Source organism: Giraffa tippelskirchi, chromosome 4, assembly GCF_054371585.1.
Source record: "Giraffa tippelskirchi isolate mGirTip1 chromosome 4, T2T-mGirTip1v1.2.pri, whole genome shotgun sequence".
In the NCBI taxonomy this organism is placed as follows: Eukaryota; Metazoa; Chordata; class Mammalia; order Artiodactyla; family Giraffidae; genus Giraffa; species Giraffa tippelskirchi.
Window position 1 is genome coordinate 71434175 of NC_137278.1, and position 23230 is coordinate 71457404.

At 38.4% G+C, this 23230-nt stretch overlaps 2 protein-coding genes across 22 annotated transcripts in view; one reads left to right on the top strand and one right to left on the bottom strand.

Moving 5' to 3' along the window:
• Positions 1-14910, top strand: part of LHCGR (luteinizing hormone/choriogonadotropin receptor) — a 71064-nt gene extending 56154 nt beyond the window's left edge. For 12 of the 17 annotated variants that reach the window (XR_014083052.1, XM_081593754.1, XM_081593766.1 and 9 more), the window contains one exon: positions 1713-3490. Coding sequence is in view for 14 of the 17 variants with exons in the window: in XM_081593754.1 (XP_081449880.1) it covers positions 1713-2865 (1153 nt within the window). In the remaining 3 variants the exon portion in view is untranslated. Of the gene's footprint in view, positions 1-1712; positions 3491-14754 lie in introns of those variants that run through there. The other 5 variants (XR_014083055.1, XM_081593767.1, XM_081593765.1 and 2 more) reach the window with 3 other exon arrangements.
• GTF2A1L (general transcription factor IIA subunit 1 like) overlaps positions 11138-23230 on the bottom strand; it is a 48196-nt gene continuing 36103 nt past the window's right edge. For all 5 annotated transcript variants that reach the window (XM_081593777.1, XM_081593780.1, XM_081593776.1 and 2 more), the window contains one exon: positions 11138-11345. In XM_081593777.1, coding sequence (XP_081449903.1) covers positions 11238-11345 — 108 coding nt within the window. In that variant the 3' untranslated portion in view covers positions 11138-11237. The remainder of the gene's footprint in view (positions 11346-23230) is intronic.

Consider the following 23230-nt stretch of genomic DNA (forward strand, 5'->3'; position numbering starts at 1 on the left):
TGATAAACTCCTTAGAGGTGTAGAATCAAGAAAGCCTCCATAGAGATGATTATCTTTAAAGATGAGGAGGAATTCTCCAGAGAAATGAGGGGGAAGGGGGAAGAAAAAACAACACATTCAAAGACAAAGAGACAAAACAGTAAAACCTGTTCTGAGAGCCGCAAGTCTTTTCATGTGACCAAAGGGTTGCACAAAGGATTTGCAAGAGATAATTATAAGGATCTCTAACAATCACTGAGTACTTACTAGGTATCAGACATTATCCTAAAAATTTTACGTGTTTTAATGCATTTAATCCTTTAGCACAATCCAATGAGGGGGTATGATTACTATCCTTATTTGGCAAATGATGAATTGAAGAACAGAGATGTTAAATAACTCTCCTAGCTGGTAAAAGCTGGAACCAGTTCACACAGCTGGTAAAAGCTGTGTAAAAGCTGGAACCCAGGCAGTCTTGCTCTAGAGTCTATGTTCTGAACTGTACAGCACTACTGCTTCTTAAGGGCTTTCCAGGTAAGCTACAGGTAAAGAACAGGTGTGCCAATGCAGAAGGCAGAAGAGATGCAGGTTTGATCCCTGGTTTAAGAAAATCCCCTGGAGTAGGAAATGGCAACCCACTCCAGTATTCTTGCCTGGAAAATTCCATGGACAGAGGAGCTCGGTGGGCTACAATCTATGGGGTCGCAAAGAGTCAGACACGATTGGGTATGCATGCACGTGCGCACACACACAGATTCTTAGAGATGAGGTTAGAAAAGGAGACAGAATGCAGATCAAGAAGAGACTTAGAGGTCTTCACAAGGAGTCTGGAGTTTATCCCATAGCCAATGGGAAACTAAGAAATGTTTGAATTAATATATTGTGCGTAAGACAGGCCATTCCAGTAGGAATATACAGATGGACTAGGAGAGGGCTAAAATTGGGGGAAGGATGCCAAAAAGAAAACTAATGTAACTGTCCCGTTAGAAAGAATGAAAATCTGAACTCAAGCAGTAGCAGTGGGGTTGGGAGAAAGGGAGAGCCAGAGTGGGACTATTACTTCACTAGGGGCATAGTCCCTCTTCAGTCAGTCCACTCTCTGAATTTGACTCATATCCTAAGAATTATCTATTTTCAACTATTTCTTTCTGTTGTTCATGACTCTATTCTTCCTCTGCTCCTAAATTTCTACTGAGTAACCTAACCTTGGTTCCATTTCTCAACTGGGCTACTTGGTTAGCTAAGGACTTCAGCATGTCCTCCCAAAGCTGATAATCTTCAACAGTGTGAGTCTTTCAATCCCATTTGTGTTCTACTGCAGACAAACAGCTTGATAGCAGTTTGGTTAGCAACTAAAGGAGATAAATAGCTAAGAAAATGTCAAGAAAGTTTTTTTAGATTGAGCAAGCATAGATTATGTCTCTAAATTTGTTTTCCAAAGAAAAGAATGCTCTGTAAACAGCTTCATTAAATCCTTGCATCATTGTGTAAAATCTGCATATTAAAAAAAATGTAAATGGCTTTTCATTCCCTTCTTAAGGAACTCCTACACCAATTCAGAGTTCTCAAATAACAAATATAAGATTAAGGCTGTTTTGACTTTGTTTCCTTTAGTTTGCTCTCCTTAAAAAAAGAAAACAAAAAACCACTAGGGATGATTTCTAAATTTTTTTCAATACCCAGAATCATAGAAAATCTCAAGTTTACAATGAGTCACAATATTCTTCTTACAGTTATTCCACCATCTTTGCTGAGAGTGAACTGAGTGGCTGGGATTATGACTATGGTTTCTGCTTACCCAAGACACTCCAATGTGCTCCTGAACCAGATGCTTTCAATCCCTGTGAAGACATTATGGGCTATGACTTCCTTAGAGTCCTGATTTGGCTGATTAACATCCTAGCCATCATGGGGAATGTGACTGTCCTCTCTGTCCTCCTGACTAGTCGTTATAAACTGACAGTGCCCCGCTTTCTCATGTGCAATCTCTCCTTTGCAGACTTTTGCATGGGGCTCTACCTGCTACTCATTGCCTCAGTTGATGCCCAAACCAAAGGCCAGTATTATAACCATGCCATAGATTGGCAGACAGGGAGTGGGTGCAGCACGGCTGGCTTTTTCACTGTTTTTGCAAGTGAACTCTCTGTCTACACCCTCACAGTCATCACACTAGAAAGATGGCACACCATCACCTATGCTATTCAACTGGACCAAAAGCTGCGACTGAAACATGCCATTCCAGTCATGCTTGGAGGATGGCTCTTTTCGACTCTCATTGCCATGCTGCCTCTTGTGGGTGTCAGCAATTACATGAAGGTCAGCATTTGCCTCCCCATGGATGTGGAAACCACTCTCTCACAGGTCTACATCTTAACCATCCTGATTCTCAATGTGATGGCCTTCATCATCATTTGTGCTTGCTACATTAAAATTTATTTTGCCGTTCAAAATCCAGAGCTGATGGCTACCAACAGAGATACAAAGATTGCTAAGAAAATGGCAGTCCTCATCTTCACCGATTTCACCTGCATGGCACCAATCTCTTTCTTTGCCATCTCAGCTGCCTTCAAAGTGCCCCTTATTACAGTAACCAACTCAAAGGTTCTACTGGTTCTCTTTTATCCTGTCAATTCATGCGCCAATCCATTTCTGTATGCAATTTTCACGAAGACATTCCGAAGGGATTTCTTTCTGTTGCTGAGCAAATTTGGCTGCTGTAAATATCGAGCTGAACTTTATAGGAGGAAGGATTTTTCAGCTTATATCTCCAACTGCAAAAATGGCTTCACTGGATCAAATAAGCCCTCCCGGTCTACCTTGAAGTTGACCACATTACAATGTCAATATTCAGCTGTCCTGGACAAGACTTGCTGTAAGGAGTGTTAACTGTGATATCAGTAAATACATTACTGAATTATACTTAAATATGTAAAAAATTTATCTCTACCAGTAATATTAACAGTTTGTTTCAGGAAATTATGTCTTACACACATCAGGCAAAAAAAAGACTCTACCTAGCTCAAAATGTGGTCCATGACCACGGCCGGTCTAAAAACTATTTGCCACTGGCACATGATAACGATACAGAGTGTTTAGAAACTTTTAAAGCAATTTTGACAGATTAATTTTATGTCTGCTGTATCTAATATTTCAAAAATGAGATGGTGTTTTGCATGACTGTAATTTTTTTCTCATTTCATCCTTGTAGTAATTTTTATTGCATTTTTACAAAAATATTAGTACATAAGAGATTTGAAATTTGAAATAACTAGTCCTTTTCCTCAGGCAGTTTGAGAAATATAGACTCTGGAGATGCACTGTCTAATCTGGTACCCACCAGACACATGCAGCTAAACTAAGCTAAATTAAAAATGTGTCTTCTCAATTGCACTAGGCACATTTCAAGTGCTCAACACCCATACATGACCCCTGGTTACTATACTGAACAACACATATACAGTTTCATCATCACAGAAAGTTCTATTGGACAGTGCTATCCTAGACATTTATTTATCCCATATCTAGATTCTAGATTTAATAATTATAATTATTAAAATTTTAAATTATACTATTTAAAATTAATGTAAAGTAGGCATCTAAAGGCATATTTCATCCTGTTGGTCTGGCGTTTAGTCTCTAAAGAGCAGTGAAGCATTAAATAGTAGACTGTAAACTCCTTGTGGGTAGGAACTCTGTCTCAATTTTGCTTCCTCACCTCCTAGCTCAGGATCTCAGCAATAGCATGCAATAAATGTGCTAAATGACACTGAAGTTAAGAAATCTACAAGGAAAAAAAAATGTTTTCTTTCTAGGGCTCTATCTTTTATGGAAGTAAAAGAAAATGCTTAAATATTTTAAAATATTTAACTTCCATAGTTTCTATCTTTGAAGGTATTGGAAAATATATCCAATATTTGCTAGAAGGTATTTTATTTGTCAGAATTGACTCTTATAGGACAATAAAATTATGGTTTTAATTGCAATGTTTTTGTAAGTTCCTTTGACACTTTAAAGTAACTTATTGAAAGTTTATTATATGCCAAGCATCTTGATAAGTATTTTATATAATTCAACGCACTTAATATTCATAAAACTCTATGATGAAGATATTATTCACATTTTAGAATAGAGGAAAGCCCATTGCAATTTGCCCAAGTTCTCAAAACTAATAAAAGCTTCAACTAATAGGATTCAAACTCAAAGTTCTGATTCGGGACCCCAGCCTTTTAACACTGTTTTACTGCCTCCCATATTGGTAAATCATAGCCATCCAAAGGTTTAATATGTGTTCAGAGTTCTTTTAATTTCCCCCAACATTTTATTGTGACATTTTCAAATATATGAAAAGTTGAAATAATTGTACAGTGCACACCCATATACTGAGACTCAACATTTTATTATATTGGTTTAGAAAATATCATGATAAGAAAAATAATTCTATATAATTATTAATATCTATCCAGTATTTATCCATCATCCATCATTTCTGATGCAATTTAAGTTACAAACATCAGTATTTGTCAGCCCTAAACCCTTCAGCATGCTTATCATTAACTGAAGTTTAATATTTGTTTACCTACTTAAGGTAAAATTTAAATATGATGAAATAGACAAACCCTAAGCATACCATTTAATGCATTTTGAGAAATGTATACACCCATGTAACCCAAACCTTCATGAAGGTACAGAACACTCACCCTCAGAAAGTTTTCTCAAGTCACTTCCTAATTAATCTCTCACCTCTGCCCTACAAGAGTAATAATGCATACATGCTAAGCTGTTTTAACATGTCCAACTCTTTGCGACCCCACGGACTGTAGCCCTACAGGCTCTTCTGTCCATGAGATTCTCCAGGCAAGAATACTGGAGTGGGTTACCATGCCCACCTCCAGGGGCTCTTATGTCTCCTACATCAACAGGAAGGTTCTTTACCACTAGCACCATCTGGGAAGCCCAGGATAATAAGGGTTATGATTTTTTTCCTAAGAGATGAGTTTTTGTCTGCTCCAGAATTTCATATAAATAGAATCATACAGTTAATATTCTTCTGTATAAAGCTCTTTGACTCAACACAATGTTTTTGCTATTTATCGCTGCTGCAGCTGCTTGAATCAATAGTTCATTCCTTTTCATTGCTGAATAGTATCCAATTGTATGAATATAACACTGTTTTCTATTTTCTTATCAATGGATATCTGGGTTATTTTCAGTTTTTAGCTCTTCTTTGGCATTTGTTAAATAAATGTAAAGTCACAACTAGACTCCACACATTCAGCCTACTTTCAATCATTATGCCATTTTGCAAAGTATTTCAAAGTAGATTATAAAAAAGTATAAACTTTATAAAATATCTCTTTTCTGCAATGTGTTTTTCGTATTTCTGACTTTTCTACTCCACAACTAGTTACTTGTCTTTTATTCAGATGCTGTTCTCTCTCTTGTAAGCAAGTGTTCTAGAATCTGTCTCAATGATGAGAGAATGCTAATTAGTCATGTTGCTATACACACACACACACACACAATAAACTTTTTGATTGATAATAAATCACAGAACCAAAACAACTAAGCAAGCAAAACAGCAGAAAGTAAACAAAAGAAAAAATAAAATATATCCTTATAGATAAACTTGAAATTATAAATTATAACTTTATTGTTTTAGCCTAACATACTTGTACCTATACTCTGAAATCAACTATTACAGCCTTTCCCACAAACACTGATCTTTACTTTCTACATTATAATTTAAGTTTTAACACACAGAGTTATAGTGTACTATCTTCCTCATCCTCACATCCTTTCATTCATTAGTTATTCCCTTCAAATTGTCTTCCACATCAATGCTTTATTTTGCATTCCTATCACCATTCCCACATCTCAGGCCATTTCCCCTTACCTCTTGAGTATTTCTACACCTCCCTCACTTTTATTCATATCTAACCTTTCCTATGGCCATACTCTCATACCCACCACCACTGATTCAATTTACTTCAGTTCAGTCGCTCAGTCGTGTCCAACTCTTTGTGACCCCATGGACTGCAGCACCCCATGGACAGTCCTCCCTGTCCATCACAAACTCCTGGAGTTTACTCAAACTCATGTCCATTGAGTTACTGATGCCATCCAACCATCTCATCCTCTGTCATCCCCTTCTCCTCCCGCCTTCAATCTTTCCCAGCATCAGGGTCTTTTCCAAGGAGTCAGTTCTTCGCATCAGGTGGCCAGAGGATTGAAGTTTCAGCGTCAGCATCAGTCCTTCCAATGAATATTCAGGACTGATTTCCTTTAGGATGGACTGGTTGGATCTCCTTTCAGTCCAAGGGATTCTCAAGAGTCTTCTCCAACACCACAGTTCAAAAGCATCAATTCTTCGGTGCTCAGCTTTCTTTATAGTCCAACTCTGACATCCACACATGACTACTGGAAAAACCATAGCTTTGACTAGATGGACTTTTTTTGGCAAAGTAATGTCTCTGCCTTTTAACATGCTGTCTAGGTTGGTCATAACTTTCCTTCCAAAGAAAAGTTCTTCCACCACTGATTAACCTTCCTAAAATCCTATCTCATCTTATTATATACCTACCAAAAATGCAAAATTCCCTCCCCAATCCACTAAAGTCAAGACACTGTCTTTACTTCAAATAGAGCAGGGCATAAAAAATAATTATGTAATCCACAATGGTTTATCCCTTTAAACTTCTTTAGCACCTATCATCTGTATCACTTGTTTTTTGTTCTACATTGATGATATTATTATCTTACATGTGTATCTCTTTTTTCACACACATTATAAATTCCTTTAGTAATTTCTCACCTACTTCTTTGTTTCTCCCACTATATCTATCCTAGTCTTACATGTAAGGCAATTAATATTTTTAGCTGATTCACTTTTATAACTGAAATATAAAACAATCCTTGTTAAGGAGCATTTTCCTGATGAGATGGTCTCATAGAAAGTGTATGTTCCTAATTTACATAATCTCTCATACATAAAACATCAAATGTTCAAGAAATTTATATTTCTATCTTGCATTTTTTGTTTTTTTATTATCATGTTTGATGTACGCTGCAGAATGACTAAAAGATTTAATCAATTTGGAGTAATTCATCTAAACTTACAAAATATTTTTAAACTTACAAAATATTTTTAAAAGGCATTTTGTCCAAAAGTTATAACATTTGCAATAAAGGGCCTGGTTTTAGTTTTTTCAAAAATATATTAAGTTCACATGCAAATTAAGAATCTTTATGCCACAAAGATTTCAATAAACATGTTCACAACTGGAAAAAATCTTTTCATAATGTACAATATTTTTATTAATATCAAGTTACTTCCTAAGAGTTACTACCATGAGCTGCCTATTTATAATTTAGCTTTCTAGTTACAAATTATAAAATTTCCAACTAGCTCAGAGTATATTTACAGACAAACAGCACTGTATTAACCTACTAATAAAAGTCAAAATAAATTCCCCCACTAAATTCCCCTTCTCACCACCCATTTAACCACTTCTATTCATTTTAAATTTTGCTACACAACTTAAATGACTTCAACTAAGTTTCTCAGCCAGAACGGGTGTCTCATTGCCCTATGAAGTCTGAGCTATACAGATGATTTTTTACACATATTATAGCACATTGAATGAAACAGGTAAAGAAGGTAATCCAGGCAAGGTCAGCTGGTCAGTCCCTAAGAGACTATGCAAACTCAAGATCTTCGCAGTCAACAGGGAGAGGAGGAAAGTATGTAAAAAAAAAAGAAAAGAACAAAGCCCTATGGGATGCACGCATGAGAAAAAGTCTGGGTTAGAAATTACTATATATGATACGTGAATTTCACATAACACAATAAACTGTAACCTCTTTACTAGGGACACATTCACCACCTATAAAAGGGTGTAGGATGGTATTTGCCAGGGTATTATATTTACAAGAACATTTAACTCACTTTATGACATTTTGTTAAAATATGCAACAAGAAATGTTAAGCTTGGACATGATAGAGAGTCCTAAAGTTCCTAAAAGTAATACCATATTAAAGCCAAGTCTCAGATACACTCCACAACTTACAGGACTTAAAGAATAATTTTCTCTTTCAAAATAGATTAATATTTGTTTCATTTTATCTTTAACACATGGGTTAAAAAATTTTTTTTTAATATGACCCATCAGTAGGTAGTGAAACCAACTTATAGGGCCAATACCATCAAAAAAATTTTTCTAATGAACAAAATAGAATCAAATATAGGAGGCCATCATGTTAAAAGCAAATATGACTTTCTGATACTTTTGTTTTATTTGTACTATATGTATCTATGTACACGCAAACACACACTGGTTGTTAAGGTTTACTTCTTAGTGTGTGCTTAGTCACTCAAAGTCATATCCAACTCTTTGCAACCCCATGGACTGTAGCCCACCAGGATCCTCTGTCCATGGTGATTCTCCAGGCAGGAATACTGGAGCAGGTTGCCATGCCCTCCTCCAGGGGATCTTCCCAACCCAGGGATCAAACCCAGTCTCCTGCATTGCAGGCGGATTCTTTACCATCTGAGCCACCAGGGAAGTCCATTTCTTAGTGTGGCACTGGCCAAAATAACTTTTAAACCATTAATTTACACAACTTTTCAAGACTCAGGATTCTTTTCTAGTACTATTTGAGACTGACAAAAGGGCACCTAGGTCCACAATAATTTGGGGACTCTTAGTTCTCTGTGCAGTCACCACCCAAACTATCATCATTTATACTATCGTGCAAAGGTAATCATTATGGAGCTTGTTTTGTTTTGTGGTAAGTCTATTTTAAATGGATGTTTTTACATTTTTAAAGAATCAGAGGCACGAGGGCATGCAGAGACACAAATGGAACAATGACTTTTTTCTCTGATAAAATGTACCCCATAAATAAAGATGACAACATAGTAGTATTTGTAATGTAATTTTCTAAAAAAGTCACTGAAGCAAAGTGAGAATTTAAAATTCACCATGGAAAAGAGGAAAGGCATTATAGAAACAACTATTATTGCCTCTCCCAAACACTTAAACCAACACATTAAAGCCCAATTTCCAAGTGAACACACCTTGTCGATAAATTCAGCACTTAATACAGGGTGACCGAAAGCACCTGAAGTCTAGAAAGTGTCCTCCTCAACAATGGGTGGGGGTGGGGGAGCGCATTTCTGAAATGACACAGGAATAAGTGCTCCTTTTTGCCTTCCATGTAGAAAAGATGAACATTTCCTGGTGGGTAATATCCGTGAAGGGAAAAGACGAACATTTCCTGGTAGGAAACATCCATGAAGGGAACCCATAGCTCCTGGAAGTTCTCAGGAGCCAGAGCAGCATGTGAAATAGCAGAGGTAGTGGTGAAAAGGACAGTGAGCCTGAGGACGAAGGCGGCACCAGCCCAGCCAACGAGTACTGACGGAATCCTCATGCAGCTGCCGACTTGAGGCCAAAGACAGTGCCCCACTCATGTCGTCCACAGTCCAGATGAGATTTATCCAAATATCTCAAAAGACCTAACAGTAGCTGAGTCACTTGGGTAGAATAGAACAAGCACTGGAATAATAAGTAGGGATGCCTCTGAAAATGAGATGGGGAATTCGCCCTGTGACCAGCCAGATGCAGGAATATAATCCTCAAGGAGCTTTTCACCTATTCCATCTCAGAACTTCTTTTTGTGAAAGAATTACTGTCCTGGAGAATACTAGTGAGTCAGTGAAAGTCGCTCAGTCGTCTCCGACTCTTTGCGACCCCATGGACTATACAGTCCATGGAATTCTCCAGGCCAGAATACTGGAGTGGGTAGCCTTTCCCTTCTCCAGGGGATCTTCCCAAACCAGGAATCGAACCCAGGTCTCCCTCATTGCAGGCAGATTCTTTACCAGCTGAGCCACAAGGGAAGCCCTAGTGGAGAACACTATTCAGGGCCAAAAGTAGGGATCCTAGACTTAGAGACCATGTTTCTCTGGTGGCTCAGACAGTAAAGAATCTGCCTGCAATGCAGGAGACCTGGGTTCAATCCCTGAGTCAGGAAGATCACCTGGAGAAAGAATGGCTACCCATTCCAGTATTCTTGCCTGGAGAATTACATGGACAGAGAAGCCTGGCAGTCTCCTATGTCCAAACCTATGGGAGAGCATAGGTTTGCAAAGAGTCAGACACGACTGAGTGACTCACACACACACACACACACACACACACACACACACACTCTATCCACTAAAAGCAGTATGATGGGGAAAAGGTTCCTTTAAGGAATTTGAATCTATTACTAAGAAGAGAATATTACAGAACAGTTTACTGAAATATTAATTTGCTCTGTTTTCACTGGGGTTAAGAAAATGAGAGCTATTTTGTTTCCACTCTCTGATTTTAAGAATTATCCAGGTCTTCTGTTTTCAAATGAGATTGTCTCATCAAAATGGAAGGTTCCTGTAAAGAACATCTCTTCTTGACTTTTGATTTAGAAAGCCTAAACTCAATGAGGGAATTCCCTGTTAGGAAAAATGAAGAGAGACAGTATGTTTGATGTTACAAGACTTTGCAAAGGAGTCTTCCAATGTAAGAAAAGTAGAAAAAAATTAGAGATGAGGGAAGAAGACAGAAATGTGAAGTTCTGAGAATTAAAATGGGAACCTAACCCACTCCCTAGAATTCCCCAGGGAAATATCAGGTACAAAGAAGAATGGTCTGGCCACAAGATAAACCCAGAGGCTAATCCTTGGCTCTAGGGATCCTAGCATCGACAAAGATTTTCATGTTCTAGTGTAGGCTCAACTGAGGCATCTGTCTCCAAGGAGCCATCTGGGCTTGCACAATCAGCATACTGTTAGTGATAAATGTAGACTGGTTTTATCTAGAGATGCCTTCCTGAATATCTAGGTACTCACAAGACTCTCCAGGATCTTTTGTAATGTGGTTTCCTGAGCAGTGGGAGGAACACCAGCCCGTCTCATAACTGATACTGACTTTGCCATGATGGAGAATTAGAGTCTGATTTAAATTTTACTTCAGAATTACAGAAATACGAAATGTCTTCATGCTACATCACACCTAATACATCTGTGCTTTGTCATGGTACAAACAATGAGAGTTAAAAAATAAAAACCTGTTAAACAGTTTGAAATATAAAATGAAAGAAATGTAACATTGTATATTTGTATCTGCATCTGAATTGTAATTTTATTAAATTCCATACAGTGAACAATATGTGATATAGTCCCTCTGATGTTTATGATGTACTGAGCTCATAAGTTTTACCACTCTGCATCACCAATGGCTTTTGCAAATACATAGTCTCTCCCTCCAAAACACATAACACCATCTTTCAGATAGAATTTCCATTTGTCCTTGCTTCGATGAATCTGGAGGGAGAAAAATAGTCTAAATTAATCAAATTAAGAAGCTAAAGGATCATTTACATTTCTTTGCATATCCCATGGGATTATTCTGACCCTAAATGGGAGTTCTTTTTTTTTTTAATATTTATTTATTTACTTATTTATTCGGTTGCCTTGGGTCTTAGTTGTGGCACGCAGGATCCTTTGTTGCCGTGCAGGGATTCTCCAGTTGTGCCTCAGAGGCTTAGCAGCTGTGGTGTGCAGGCTCCAGAGCATGTGGGTTTCAACAGTTGTGGCACATGGGCTCTCTAGTTGTGATGCATGTGGGCTTAGCTGCTTCACAGCATGTGGGATCTTAGTTCCCTGACCAGGGATAGAACCCACATCCCCTGCATTGGAAGGCAAATTCTTAACCATTGGACCACCAGGGAGTTCTTTATAAATAAAATCTCTTTAGGATCGTTTATTCATTCATTCAGCAAATATTTGCTGAGTTCCTATGTATCAGGTATTGCTTTAAGCCCTGGAGATTTATTAGTTTTTTAAAAAGGAAAATATATAATTTTTTTTTAACTGGAGAAAACTTCCTGTCTTTGAAGAGTTTACATTTTACTAAGGATGGGAGAAACAAAGCCAGTAAAACCATAAACTCCATAGAATATTAAAAGGTGGTGTGCATGCAAGCTAAGTCGCTTCAGTCGCATCTGACTCTCTGTGACCCTATGGGCTGTAGCCTGCCAGGTTCCTCTGTCCATGGGATTCTCCAGGCAAGAATACTGGAGTGGGCTGCCATGCCCTCCTCCTGGTATCTTCCTGACCAGGGATCAAACCCACGTCTCTTATGTCTCCTGCATTGACAAGCAGGTTCTTTACCATTAGCACCACCTGGGAAGTGTTATGAAAAATAGATCAGGAGAAAAGAGTATCACAAACACAGAGGTGGGGTTACAATTTTAAGTAGAAGCGTCAGTGGGAGAGTGAGGTAACATATGAGCAAAGACTGAAAGAGAATACGTTGACTAGAGAGCATTATAGGCAAAGAGAACAGAAGTCCTGAGAGGGGCATGCCTGGATTGCTCAAGAACAGCAGAGGTCACTATATCTGCAAAGGAATAGAGAGGATGTACTTAATATCAAGGATGAAAAAATAGTTGTGTTTCATTTTGAAGAAGAAAGTCAGTAGTCCTAAGTAACACACTGAGCAAGGTCAGAAAATATAGCTTATAATCTATCAGATTCTATTGGCTATTCTTTAGGTTTGATAAACCAGGCTGATACAAAATAAAAACCAGAAAATCCTACCACCTTAATAGGTAAGAAATCATACAATTATTGTCACTTCTGGGTAAATCACAAGTGACTATTTAAAAAGCTTAGAAATACATGATCTGAAATCAAGAGTGAAAATTAAACCTAGTTGTTGACTGCAAATAGTCAAACTGAGGAAGAAAACCCTATGTCTAGTATTCAGATGCATTTTGGGAGGCACAAGAAAATACAAAGGATAAATCCTCTATTTGTGTGGGGAGGGGGGAAATGTCCTAATGATGGAAACTTTCTTCTCTGAGTTTTGCCTTCTAATTTTCATGTGCACTTATCTTTGGTCTCAGGGAACACAACCATGACGACAGAATCCTTAACACAAATGATAAAATCTGACCAATACTAGGAAAAGAAAAATAGCAGGAGCAGCAACAACTCTTCCCATTACCTTTATCAAGTGACTGTATTTATTAATTATTTTCTACACTTATTCTAGAAATGCAACCATGGTTCAACATTAGGAACTTATTAGTATAAAAACTGTATTACTAGACCAAAGGAGACAAATAATATAATCATCTCCAATGATGTTGAAAAAGCTTTTGATAAAACTCGAGCATTTTAAGAAAGACCATGTCCTACAAATACACACACACAAACACACACACACCCTACTACCTCAACCCAACAGCTGTGACTTAGTGCTTAGTGAGGAAAATCCTAAAAATATTCCCACTCAAGTCAGAACATAGACAAGAAAACAATTACCTAACCTTTCACTCTAGAGGTACTAGCCAATACAATAGACAAAAGGAGAGTACAATTGGTACTAGACAACATAATTAGATAAGAAAGAACTAGAGATAAAAAAATCGGAAAAGATTAAATAAATTTGCAGATGCTGTGACTGGATATCTGAAAAATCTAAGATAATCAATTAAAAATGACTAAACAAGAATTCAGTATTGGTACAAAATTAATATATAGAAATTCATAGCTTTCACATATACAAGCAACAGTTATCAGATATAAAGAAAGAGCTTGTTTCCCATAGCAAAAAAAGACATAGCATAGTTAGGAATAAATTTTACAAATACTCGACTACCAGCACCATTAAACACATTCTCCTTTTTGAAATATTTTCCTCATTTGGCTTCCAGAACATTCCTGGTCTTCCACTTCTTTCTATTCCATTTCTTTGACCATTCCTTTGTTTTCTGTACTGATTTCTCCTTCTCTCCCTCATCTCACTTTTAGAGTGTACCAGGACTCTTCTTCCTGTTTATATCACTCTCGAGGTGATCTTATCTAATCCCACGGTTTTAAATATCAACTATGACTCCCGAAATTTACATCCCCAGCTCATATGTCTCCCCTAAAACTCTGATTCTCATTCAACTGCTTCAACACATCTTCCTGAATGTCCAATAAACATCTCAAGCAAGTTTAAAACAAGGACACTGATATATATTCTCCTCTGACCTTCACAGTCTTCCCCATCTCAGTGGGGAACGGCCACTCATTCTTATTCAGACAAGAAATCTTGGAGATAATCTTTACACCTCTTACTCACACCTCATATCCAGACCCATCAATAAATGTTAGTTCTACCTACAAACCATATTCATAATCCAACCACTTCTACCATCCACAACTATTACTCTTGTTTCAGCTACCATCCTCTCTCACCTGGACTGATACGTTTCATGACTAGTTTCCCTATTTTCACCCTTGTCTCCCACTAAGTCTACTCTGAACATGGTAGCCAGAGTGGCCCTTTTAAAAACATAAATCAGATATCATTTCTATGCTCAAACTCTCCAATGACTTCTCATTCAAAAATAAAGTCCTTAAAATGGCCTATAAGGTCATGTTCTTCCCCTCACTTAATGCTCTGGTCTCACTGTTCCCTGAACACACAGGTATTCTTCCACCTCAGGACTTATGTACTTATTGTTCCCTCTGTCTGAAATGATTATATCCAAATATCCTCATGGCTCATTCTCTTACATTCTTTCGATCTTTACCCTATCACGTTGTCAGTAAAGCCTCCCCTGGACATCACATCCAAAACTGCAACCCACTCCTCCTTAATATTACTAAAATACCAAATTCTATTAATGCGATCTCAGTGAAAATATCAACAGGTTTTTGTTTTTGTTTTAACCAGAGAAGCTGATCCTTAAGTCAATACAGAGAAATAAACAAGAATATCCAGGAAAACTCTGGAAAAGAATATGAAGAAATACCAGCCCTACAAGATATTAAAGCTGTGGTACATATACACAATTGAATATTACTCAGCCATTAAAAGAATACATCTGAATCAGTTCTAACGAGGTGGATGAAACTGGAGCCTATTATACAGAGTGAAGTAAGTCAGAAAGAAAAATCCAACACAGTATACTAACACATATATATGGAATTTAGAAAGATGGTAACGATGACCCTATATGTGAGACAGCAAAGGAGACACAGATGTATAGAGCTGTCTTTTGGACTCTGTGGGAGAAGGCGAGGGTGGGATGATTTGACAGAATAGCACTGAAACATGTATATTATCATATGTGAAACAGATTGCCAGTCCAGGTTCAATGCATGAGACAGGGTGCTCAGGGCTGGTGCACTGGGATGACCCAGAGGGATGGGATGGGGAGGGAGGTGGGAGAGGGGTTCAGGATGGGGAACACAGGTACACCCATGGCTGATTCATGTCAATGCAAAAACCACTACAATATTGTAAAGTAATTAGCCTCCAATTAAAATAAATAAATTTAAAAAAATAAAAGATATTATAAACCTCAAAATAATTAAAGCAATGTAGCAGAGGTTAACGGACAACCCAATGAGACAAAACAGAAAATCAAGAAGTAAATTCAAAATATTGAACTTCAGCAGATGATAAAGAAATCATTCTCTTTTAAGTGGAGACAAAATAGACTTATCAGTGAGCAATATTAAGAAAACTGGGTAGGCATATGGGAAAAAATTTATAATCACCTGTCACACCAAGAAAAATGGCTCCATCAGTCAAGATTTACATTTTTTAAAAGAAACCAAAGAAATACTAGAAGAAAACATGGGTGAATCCCTTTAAAATCCTGAGGTAAAAAAGAACTTTCCATTCATGACTCAAAATTCAGAAGCCATAAAAATAAAGGTTGACAAATTCAACATCTGCATGAAAGGAAGAAAAAGCATTGAAAGCAAATAACTGAAGAAAAAGTATTTTTGCACATACCAAGAGCTAATCTCTCCTAAAATAATACAGAACTCTTGGGAAGCAATAAACTAATAATTCAATTTTTTAAAACATAGAGGGTGGGACAAATTGAGAGGGTAGCATTGAAATATATACATAACCATATGTAAAATAGATACCTAATGGGAATTTGCTGTATAACACAGGGAGGTCAGCTCGGTGCTTTGTGACAACCTAAAAGGGTGAAAGGGAGGCTCAAGAGAGAGGGTATACATGTATACTTATGGCTGATTCACATTGTTGTACAGGAGAAACCAACACAACATTGTAAAGCAATTATCCTCCAATTAAAAATAAATAAAGCAGACAAAAGTTATGAACAAGAAGTTCACATAAAAATAAATATAATTGGTTCATAACACACAAAAAGTTAAAAATGTCACCAGAGTATCATTTTTCAACTTTCATAATAGCAAAGATCCAAATGTTTCATTACACTCCATTGGCAAAGCTGTAGAAAAAGGAGGACTCTCAAACACTGTAATAGGTATATATAATGCAATAACCTCTAGGAGAGCATTCTGGCAATATCTAACCAAATATATTTGCCCTTTAACCCAGTAATTCCACTTATAGAGATTTACTTAATAGATAAAACTGCCCACATATGAAATGTTTTATGTACGTGGTCATTCAATAGCAAACAACTGAAAAATAGCTCAAATAAGAGATGAGTTAAATAAATTTTAACAATTCCACAATGGAATATTACACAGTTATAAAAATATCCAGACAAAGATTTCTAAGATCTATTGTTAATCTCTTAAAAGACAAGGTGCCAAATATAGTGTTGCCTATGCTACCCCTTTAGGCTCTACTTGAATAAAGAGACTAAATATATAAAGAAATTAATGTAGCTGGTTACTTATTTGCAATGAAGGCAGTGACAGGGAGCTACTGGTAGGAAGAGCAGATGGTGAAGGACTGGGTACCAGAGTCCTTATGGTATACCTTTTATAGTATCTAGATATTTTAACAATGTGTATGCAATATCTATTCAAAAAACAAAAGAGAGAGAGAGATACTGTGCTACATACCTAGTAATTACCCACTGTAATACTAGCATCTAAGGGACAAAGTCAGCTAAACTGTTAAATGAAAATGGAACATATTTAAGTAGTTTCACATTCCACTATAAATAGTATCCTATTTATAGCACAGAACACTCCTAACTATAGTAAAATGTTTCATTTCACCATTAATCTTCCCTATAATATCTTTATTATTTTAATCTTTATATTAATCTTGTACATTCTCTCTGCCTCTGAAATAGTATGTCCATAACTCTCACTCAGCATGTTTATCAGTGACCTTCATTTAACCCTTTTTCACTGCACATCTTAATCTCAAAGTTTTTCCCTTGACTGTTAGCTTATAAATTTTAAAGTTAAATCTCATATGATAATCAAAGTGAGATAAAATATACTGAAAAGCAAACAAAAAACCCAGCTCTTCTCAAAGTTTAATGAGCATGAAAATCACCTGGGAGTCTTGTTAAAATGCACATTTTGATCCAGTACTCTAGGATAAGACTCAAAATTTCTTATTTTTAACACTCTCCCAGAGGAACTGATACTACTGGCCTTCAAAACACACTAAGCAGTAAAGCTCTTACAAGACTATTACTGAAGTTTTTCAACTTACTTGAGTTTGGTTACAATCAATACTTCTTCAAATAAGACAACTAGTAACCAGAACTTGGAAGTTATTCTTTTATAAAAATTCACTAAAATAGTGGTTCCTCCCACCCCACTTTGACTGCAAATACATACTCTTTGCTAGCAATCTTCCAACTTTCTCACTTCCTTTTCAAAAACTTTTCAGTGGTTCCCCAATGTCCTGGTTTTGTATTGTTCTTAAAATATACACTAGAGTGCCCTCAGACAACTAGATTTAGTAACATGCTACATCTGTAGTCGTGTCCGACTTTGCAACTCCATGGACTGTGTAGCCTGCCAGGCTCCTCTGTCCATGGAATTCTTCAGGAAAGAATACTGGACCAAGTTGCGATTTCCTACTCCAGGGGATCTTCCTGACCCAGGGATCAAACCTGCATCTTCTGCATTGGCAGGAGCATTCTTTACCACTGTGCCACCTGGTAACACTAAATATCTAACACCACTCTTTCTATCTACCCCACAGGTTGTTTTGAGAAGCAAAAGACAATGTATAAGAAAATACTTTGGGGACTTCCTTGGTGGTCTAGTGGTTAAGAATCCGCCTTGCAGTGGAGGGGACATGGGTTCAATCCTTGGTCGGGGAACTAAGATTACACCTGCCATGGAGCAACTAACCCGGTACCACAGCTACTGAGTCCATACACCGCAACCAAAGATCTCACATGATGCAGAGAAATCCTGAAAGCCACAACTAAAACCTCAAACAGACAAATAAATATTTTTCTAAAATACTTTGAAAAATATAAAGCACTGCGTTAATTAATGGCAAGCTATTTTCCACAGTGCAGTATCACTAAGGATACTGTATCCATAATGGTCTAGAAAACTACTTGTGACTCTATGAAATGCAAATATAATCTAGTTCCTTATACAGTGCAACACACTATTTATAGAATGCAATACACTATTTATAAGAATAAGAATCTAAACAAAGTTTCAAACCAAGACCAGTTCCTTTTCTATTACCTCTTCCTTCTTATGTTTATATTTACTAGCATATAAATTGCCATTTTCTATCTATATAAAATGTTGTAGGAGAGAAGATCCTATTTTTAGAGAAAAGGATTTATTTTTACAGCAATTCAAAATATTATCTTCTGTTTGACCTGAGTATATTGAAATTGTTACTGAAAAAAAGTCAAAGGTGTAAATATGCATTAGTCATCAGGGAAATGCAACTCAAAATCATGAGATACCACTTTATACTCACTAGGATGGCTAGAATCATAAAGTCAGATAACAAGTGTTAGGAAGAATTTGAAGCAACCTAAACCCTCATACACTGTTGACAGGAATGAAAAAACAGTACAGCCATCTTGGAAAATAGTCTGATAGTGCCTTAAATTATTACCGTATGACCCAGGAATTCCACTCCTAGGTATATACCAAGAGAAATGAAAACATATATTCAAAAAAAACTTGAATATTTATAGCAAAATTCTTCATAATAGCCAAAAGTTAGAAAAAACTCAAATGTCACTCAGAAGATGAACAGATAAGCAAATTGTGGTATATCCATTCAAAGAACTAATACATATCAATAAAAAGGAATGAAGAACTGTTACAAGCCATGATATGTATGAATCTTGAAACACTGTGTGTGGTAGAAGAAATCAGTTATAAAATACCACCTATTATAAAATTCCTTTCATATAAAACTCCAGAATAGGGAAATCTACAGTGACAGAATGTACATTAGTAGTGCCTTACTACTGAGGATTAGAGGAAATGGAGCAGTTTGGGAGTGAGAACTAAAGGGAATAGGCTTTCTTTCTCAGGTGATGAAAATTTTCTAAAATTGACTGTGTTAACAGTTTCAAACTGTGGTGCTAGAGAAAACTCTTGAGAGTCCCTTGGACAGCAAGGAGACCAAACCAGTCAATCCTAAAGGAAATCAACCCTGAGTATTCATTAGAAGGACTGATGCTGAAGCTCCAATATTTTGACGACCTGATGTGAAGTGCTGACTCACTGAAAAAGACCCTGATGCTGGAAAAGATTGAAGGCAGGAGGAGAAGGGGGTGACAGAGGATGAGAAGGTTGGATGGCATCATTGACTCAATGGACATGGGTTTCAGCAAACTCCGGGAGACAGTGAAGGACAGGGAAGCTTGATGTGCTGCAGTCCATGGGGTCACAAAGTCAGACACAGCTGAGCTACTGAACAATAACAATGGTTACACATATCCATAAATATACTAAAAATCACTGAATTGTATACTTTAAATAGGTAAAATGTATAGGGCACCTTCAACTCTCCCTTGTCAATCACTCACTCATATCCAGCTAATCACTAGATCCCAATCATTCTTTTTTCTTTTTCTTAATTTTACTGAAGTATAGTTCATTTACTGTGCTGTGCTAATTTCTTCTGTATAGCAAAGTGACTCAGTTTATACACACACACACACACATACATATATATTCTTTTTCATATTCTTTTCCATTATGGTTTGTTACAGGATACTGAATATGGTTCCCTATGCTATACAATAGGACTCTGTCATTTATCCATCCTATGTACAATATTCTATCTCTGTTAATCCCAAACTTCCAATCCTTCCCTCTGCTACCCCCTTTCCTTGGCAACAAGTCTGTTCTCTACATCTGTGAGTCTGTTTTCATTTCATAGATATGTTGATTTGTGTTGTATTTTAGATTCCATACATCAGTTCAGTTCAGTTCAGTCGCTCAATCATGTCCGACTCTTTGCGATCCCATGAATTGCAGCACGCCAGGCCTCCTTGTCCATCACCAACTCCCGGAGTCTACTCAAACCCATGTCCATCGAGTCAGTGACGCCATCCAACCATCTCATCCTCTGTCATCCCCTTCTCCTCCTGCCCCCAATCCTACCCAGCATTAGGGTCTTTTCCAGTGAGTCAACCCTTCGCATGAGGTGGCCAAAGTATTGGAGTTTCAGCTTCAACATCAGTCCTTCCAATGAACACCCAGAATTGATCTCCTCTAGGATGGATTGATTGGATCTTCTTGCAGTCAAAGGGACTCTCAAGAGTCTTCTCCAACACCACAATTCTGCGGCGCTCAGCTTTCTTCACCGTCCAACTCTCACATCCATACACGACCACTGGAAAAACCATAGCCTTGACTAGACAGACTTTTGTTGGCAAAGTAATGTCTCTGCTTTTAAATATGCTAGCTACGTTGGCCATAACTTTCCTTCCAAGGAGTAAGCGTCTTTTAATTTCATGGCTGCAATCACCATCGGCAGTGATTTTGGAGCCCAAAAAAATAAAGGCTGACACTGTTTCCACTGTTTCCCCATCTATTTCCTATGAAGTGATGGGACCAGATGTCATGATCTTAGTTTTCTGAATGTTGAGCTTTAAGCCAACTTTTTCACTCTCCTCTTTCACTTTCATCAAGAGGCTCTTTAGTTCTTCTTCACTTTCTGCATAAATGGTCACAATATGTGGTTTTAGTGTGTCTGGCTTCTTTCATTTAGCATAATGTTTTCACGTTTCCTCCATGTCATAGCATCTATCAGCATTTTATTGTTTTTTATTGCCAAATCGCATTAGGTTGTATGGATATACCACATTTTGTTCATCTGTTTATGATATGATGGACATGTTTATCTGTTTATGATATGATGGACATTTGGGTTGTTTCCACTTTTTGACTCTTATGAATAATCCTGCTATGAACATTTGCAACATAACTGTTTTTTTTTTCTCTCTGTACAGTTTTTCATTTTTTGATGTTGTTCAGATGAATGACACACTCAAGTTACACAAATGGGGCCTTAAAAGAAGCACATTGTATAATGAACAAGCAGATTGGAGTTAAGAACACTGAAACGCTAACCTGCTACCACAAGAAGAGACAGGGAGGGGGGTCCAGGGTGGAAGGGGAGGGGCTACCAACACAGGGGACAAACAGAACTGAAAGGGGGGCTAACTTGGTGAGAATGGAGGAGAGGCGGGTCTCCTCCAGGGCCTGCTCCATGTCTGGATAAGACTCCTTGGTCTCCCTTGCTCACTACTCACCACCTCTTCCCCTCCCCATTCGAACCTGGTCTTGCAAAGGGGAGAGACACCCGCCCCAGAAAGGGCTGAACCAGTTTCATCTTCACAAGGTGGGATGGTCACCTTGCCCTAGTGAAGCCTTGGATTTGAGAGGTGAAGGTGGCAGCAGTGGCATGAGAAGCCAGAAAGGAGCCGGCAGGGAGGAACTGACCAAAGATCAGGCCCCTGCTTTTCAATCCAGACCCCTCACCCCTTCCCCACCCTACCATGATCCAAAGGGCCTCTCCACAAGTTGCCAAGAGAGGCTCCCAGTCACCCTGCAATCATATAAATAAATAAATACTGAGCCCCTGGGCTTGGGGGGACAGGTTGGGGGAGGGACAGCAGGGACAGAGGGAAGGAGAGGAAGGGGAGGCAGAGGGGAGGGATCACAGACATAGTAAATAGTTGTCTCCGTCCCAGCAACGCTTCTCTCTGGATTTTTCTCTCCTTTTTGTGTTTAACAAGGAGCTAACATCTCAAGGACAAATACTTAAAAATATACATTATTTTTTCTTTCTTTTGTTCCCCTTTCTCATCGTCATCTTGCTTTGGAGACTGCTCAGGTCAAAGTTCAAACCACATGAAGGAACGGCGGCTTGGAGTTTTTGTGGGTTTTTTTTTTTTAATTTTTATTTTTTAATATTTTTCACTTTTTTTTCCAACATATAAAAAGGTAGCAGAGTTGTCTGTGGGTTTTTTTTTTTTAAATGGTTAAATCTTTGGTTTGTTTCTTTTTTCTCTTGGAGGCCTTTATCTCTCGCACTTGCCTTTCCCACTCAGAGGCCAGTGGGGGCCCGCATGTCTCAGTCTTGCTCAGTCTGTCTCACTCTCTCTCTCAATCAATTCTCCCTACCCTGGGCTAAAGGGAGAGAGGCACCCTGGGATTTGGGTAGGGGAGGAGATCTAGCCAGGTCAACAGGTCCCCTCACCACATGGCTAGTCTCTTACCCCATCTTCCCAGGGTGCAGGGCTTGGAGACCCTCTCTAGGCCTTCCCCAGGGAAGAGACATGCGGGAAACTCAGAGCCTTATCCCTCCTCCTGGTCGTAGCCCCAGTTCATACAGAGCCTTGGGTTCTTCGTCGCCACCAACCCCACTTACCCTCCCCCAGTCCTTCCTCCCACTTCCAGCCCCCACCCTCCCAGAAGAGACCAGAGAGAGGTGTTTTAGTTACTGGCATTTTTTTTTGTTTGGCACAATTAAAAGGTCGACCGTTAGGTAGACCCAGTCTCTGTCCCTCCCTTGAGTAGGAGGTCAGGGTTGGGGAGGAGAAATTCAGAGGGCTCTCACTTTCTCCAGTCCACCCATCCTTCTTCCTAGCTCAGGCCCCTGGCCTCCCACCTGACATCTCACCTAGCCCAGAACTTGGCCTGGGGTCTCCTTCCCCAACCCCACATAAAGTTCCCCAGCCCCCCAACTCTCTCGCTTGCACACAGACACACGGACACAGGCTCTGTACAGACCACAAAATAAAAACGATGAGATAGTTTTGTTTCCCGGAGTCGAGACAGGGGAGGCTGGAGTGGAAGGGGCAGAGGGAGGTGGGGGGCATGAATTCCCCCATCATCTTCCTAACCCTGGCTCCCTCAGCCCCCCAGCCCCTTGCTCTGGCTGGCCCCCAGCCAACGATATTCATAACTGTTGCTTCCTGACCTGCATACAGGTTTCTCAAGAG